The sequence below is a fragment of the Rhinolophus ferrumequinum genome, chromosome 22, assembly GCF_004115265.2.
Source record: "Rhinolophus ferrumequinum isolate MPI-CBG mRhiFer1 chromosome 22, mRhiFer1_v1.p, whole genome shotgun sequence".
NCBI classification, from domain to species: Eukaryota; Metazoa; Chordata; class Mammalia; order Chiroptera; family Rhinolophidae; genus Rhinolophus; species Rhinolophus ferrumequinum.
The window spans coordinates 36631516-36636290 of record NC_046305.1 but is presented as its reverse complement, the minus strand read 5'-3'; the positions used below and the strand labels follow the sequence as shown (position 1 = coordinate 36636290).

Genomic DNA, 4775 nt, shown 5'->3' with positions numbered 1-4775 from the left:
TTATGTCAGGAGGCACAGCCTGCTTGCCCACATTCTACCCAGATCCAAATGTATGGACAATCCGATTTTCCACACATTCGGACATTTTTTGTGATCCTTTGGGGTAAATGTGTAAGTGCTATTAATAGCCTTTGACCTTAGATGTATATCATGGTCAAACAGGAGAAGTTATAATTAGGAAGCACAGTCTAAGAGGTAAAGGTGAGACAACACACTAAAATACTGCTTAATATACAGAGCACTGTGCAAAAGTGCTGATACCGGAGAAATGACTATTGATTAAATCTGGGGCTTCAAATCCCCGCTAATGCCATAAAACTTAATGGCTTACAAAGGAAACATACAAACCACAAGAAAGCTATGGGAAGCACAGCTTTAGCGATTCTCCTAATTAAGGCAACTGTGGAAAACATACACTGAATTTTTTTTTTAAGCTAAACTTTTAAAGATGGGATAAAAATGGCATCTTTATTTATATATATTTGCCCAATGAAGCTTTCCTTCCCCTCTTCTTGAAGAGAATTTACTACTCTCATGAGGAACAACCCTGGAGACTGCAGAGCCATTCTGTCTTTCTTTATGGCCAGCATCATTTGGGCTTTGAAAAGTTCAAGCCAAACGTCTCCATGGTCCTTAATCAGACTGCCTGCTCGGTGCTGTCGGTGTGCCCAACAGCAGCAATGGAGGGCCAGCTGGGGTTACCTCTCCCGGCTGCCATTCTCTGTGGTCACTCAAGGCCTCCAAGGAGGATACTAAAGGGAGGGCCTTGTTCTCTTCCTGCTTTGCTTGGTGAGGAAGATGACGATTCAGGATGTTGTGAATAGTCTTAGCAGCTCTTCTCAGAACATGGGAGAAAGGCCCTTCCACCCCTCGATGACAGTATGTTCAAATCACCCTCCACATTTTCATCCTCTGCAGAGCTGCCACGGTGACTCAACCAAAACAAGCCTGAGCCTGTGACTTCCCTTTACACACAAAGATTCTCCATTCCAGAAAACAGACACCAACTCTGGCTTACTTAATTAGAAAACGGAGGTACGGGAAGGATGACAGAGAGATCAGAGAATCAATATGCAGCCTCAGAGAACTCAGCTCAGAAAACAGACATGTATCAAGGGAGGCAAAACCCATCCAACAAGTGGGCACAGAAACGGTCTGCTTGGAACTGTTCTAGGCATCACTTGTGTGGCAGTACCACAGCTCAGCTCACCACTACACTCATAGACTCAATCCCTTTTTACCCTCAGGATAAAAAGTCCCAGGTCTGAGCCTAGGTCACACACTGAGCCCAGACCTGTGTGGTCGCTGCAGGAGGGAACAGCTGCCCCTTTAGGAGGGAACAGAAGGTATGCAGATGCCAAGAGGCCACAAACACAACATTCTTCAATAAATCCCCATTGCCTACAGCATAAAGTCCAAGTTCTTTAACCTGTCATAGAAGTAAGGTGAGGATGTGCCCCCGTTCTTCTGGGATAGTCCTAGTTTTTAATTTTTGCCCTAGAATAATTTTTCAGACTTCTTTCACTCTCAGCAATGCCTGGGTTTAGAAAAATTATATGGCCACCCTACTTATGAAGTTGTCATGACATGGCTCCTGCCACCTTTTCAACTTCAGCCTCAGTTTCCCCAATATAATTGAAAATCAGCCAGTCCAAAGAGGCAGACTGCAGCAAACACAAGTGTGCTGGTGTCTTTGACTTCTCCCCTTGAGACCTGTCTTCCTGCACAGGCTTACACCTCTGATTCACCTCCCTGGGAGGACAGCCCACCCTCATGTTTGTCATCCACTTCTGTTTGACACATCAGTCACCAGCACCTTTATGAAACAATAGTACTCTGCTGGTTCAGACTCTGAAGGTTGCCAAAGACTCCATCCAGCTCTCTTGCTCCTACTTTCTGACCTTTCAAGGTCAAATAATTCTCCATGCTCCTGGCCATTGTATTGCGCCTTCTCCAAGCTGCACTGCGAGAACCACCAATAGTATGGTGGGACTTGTGGCCCTTTCCAAGGCCACGGCTCTTGCGGCCTGCAGATGTCAGCCCGCGCATCTCCCTGTGCTTGTGAACTGGTTTGGTGATCCATTGGGTGCCAGGATTCCGTCTGATAGCCTTATGGAATGGATCAATGAGGATAACCTCAAAGAATTTGTATGTGGAATCTTCACCAACCCAGTAACAATTCAGGACTCTCAGAGCCCCACAGTGGCTTCCAGCTCGCTCCTCGGCAACAGACTGAAGGCTTCCAGCAAACTTCAGCTGGTTAACACGGTGATGGACAGGCTTGCCATAGGTGGCACCCTTAGGAACTGGGCGTTTGCGGCCACCACGGCGCACACGAATCCGATATATGACATACCCTTGCTTAGCTTTGTATCCCAGCCTGCGCGCTTTATCCGGCCGAGTGGGGCGGGTGGGGGGGAGGGGGGCCCTGTGGAGCACAGAGAGCTGGCGGTACTGCCAGCAGCGCACCCTGAGAAGAAACCGCATTACGTCCGACTGCTTCTTCCTCCATAGCTCCTGGATGTAGTTGTAAGCGCCCATCTTGGCTTACCCTGATGGCTGAGGCCAGACGGAAAGGAAAGAGCTTTTCTCCCAGAATCCCTTTTTGGCCATTGTATACTAACTCAGATAGGTTACACAAACATTATCTTTCAAAAAGAAATGTATCCCAGCAAGAGATCCCTTCCATCTGACTCACACAACCTGTCTCCTGGTAAATGACTTAGCATATTCAAGCTACCTAGACATCCACTCCTGAAATCCCATTAGGTAATTATTCACACAAAAATTAAAATTAACAATCCAACCCCTAATGTCCTTATCTACCAAGAAGTCAGATCTCCTCATTCCTAAAGAGATGAACCCTTAAATCCAACTGCTTCTACTTGTTAATACCGGATACTTGATAACAGTGACATAGCATAAGTCTTAATCACTAGAAAATTAGAGCTACATCCCAAGACTAAAACTACACTTTCATATATCAATCTATCCACTTTGGGGGCCATCTTGTACGTAAGCAGAATAACCCAAGCAGGTTTGACCACTTGGAAGCCCAATCTGGATTTGCCTGGGATCTACAGGAAGCAGCTTTTGATATGTCTTAATATTCCAACTAACCCACATACATAGTTTTATACTTCAAAAAGCAGTCAACTATTTGCTTTTTTAACCAGTGATGACTATATATATACCCATATATGTGTATATATATATGTGTGTGTGTGTAGTATATATATATATATATATATATATATATATAGAGAGAGAGAGAGAGAGAGAGAGAGAGAGGACATTATTGCTCGTGTTCCATTTTTTATCTTTTTTTTTTTTTTAATTTCTAGCACAGTAGGAAGCACAGTTCCAAGGGGAATGAAGTGAAGCCCAGAGCCAGCTCTCAGACTCAAGATGCCCGGCACAGAGCTGCCTCTCTCCCAACTGGCTTTCCAAGGCCAAGCTAATAGCATCCAGTTGTCCCATTGTGGTTTTTATATTCTGCTTTCTCCTCTGAACTGCTCCATCAGTTCACCTTCAGGACTAACAACTACTTTTTGTCTTAGTGAATTCTTATCTTCTAAAACTAGCCTCCTCATGATGACTTTTATGTTCTGGCATCACCGTCAAGCTCCCTCTTCAGGATGTCCTCCCTTCTCTAATGTCACCATTTTGTCCTATTTCCTGTGGAGTAGTCTTCCTTTCAGGTCCGTTACAGCCCCTCTGGGCCCAAGCACTCTTCCCAAACGTTGAGGGATTTACAGTCCTTTTCCCTCTCACTTAACTTCAATCCTTTCCTCTTAAAAATTTCTCTTGCTGGAAACCCTTCACTGAACTAAATCAGCCTTGAAATTTAAGATGCTGGTGTGCACCATGGTGCAGCCAAATGGCAATACAGTGGTAAAATTAAGAGCGCTCATGAAGAAAGATCCAAATGGACGATCACCTCCTTAATCCCTCTCCCTCCTTGTAGCTTCTTGTGGTCTTCTTGTCATTATTTGGGCAGTTTCCTCTTATGATTATGCTGCATGTTGGCATCAGGCAGGTCTGCTCCCTTCCTTTTAGGGAAGGAATTCACAAGGTACTGTCCTTCTACAGCCTCTGCCCAGGCAGGTCCCCAGGTCTTTGGAGCACCAGTCTGGTGCCAAATCAAGAAAGATCAATAGCCATGGAACCCCTGAAATTCTCTAGAAGGTTATTTATCTTTTCATTCACTATTGAGATAACTCCTTTTTCAGAATCACATACAAGCCTTCAGGACAGCTTCAGAATTTCCACATAGAAGGGGTTTAGGGGTAGCAGTCTACTTGAAAAGGGAATCAAGGGACCAGCCTTGAAGGTATATTTACATAGAAAGTCCATGATTTGGGATTGGATTATATGCTCCAAATCAGTTTTTTAAAAGAGCAAATTTTTCTAAAGCTATAGTCCACATAATATACAACACTGTTTTAATTGTCCCTATCAAAGAATGGATAGTTCATGGAGATTATGGGAGTAAATGGCCCCAAATCAACCCTTGACTCCACTATGGTTCCAATCTTTCTCTAGACACTATCAACGTACTGAGTGAAAACTAATGTCTTAATCTCTCCCTCCATCCTAAGGAATTTCCTCAGGACTGAAGGTTGTGAGCCAGCTTGTGGGCACCACAACGATGAAGCTGCTGCTGAGTGCCTGCATGGTCCAGTGCAGTGGTTCTCAGCAAGGAAGGCTCCACACACTCACCTGTGGGTCTTCAGGTGTTCAGGCCCATCCCCCAAATTTATTGAATCAGAATG

At 44.7% G+C, this 4775-nt stretch overlaps 1 protein-coding gene across 1 annotated transcript; it reads right to left on the bottom strand.

Moving 5' to 3' along the window:
- Window positions 1-1818: 1818 nt before the first annotated feature.
- Window positions 1819-2572, bottom strand: LOC117015061 (60S ribosomal protein L15-like). The gene has a single exon (XM_033093445.1). It carries the CDS (start codon window positions 2539-2541, stop codon window positions 1819-1821), a length of 723 nt encoding a protein of 240 aa, XP_032949336.1. The 5' UTR covers window positions 2542-2572.
- Between the last annotated feature and the right edge of the window lie 2203 nt (window positions 2573-4775).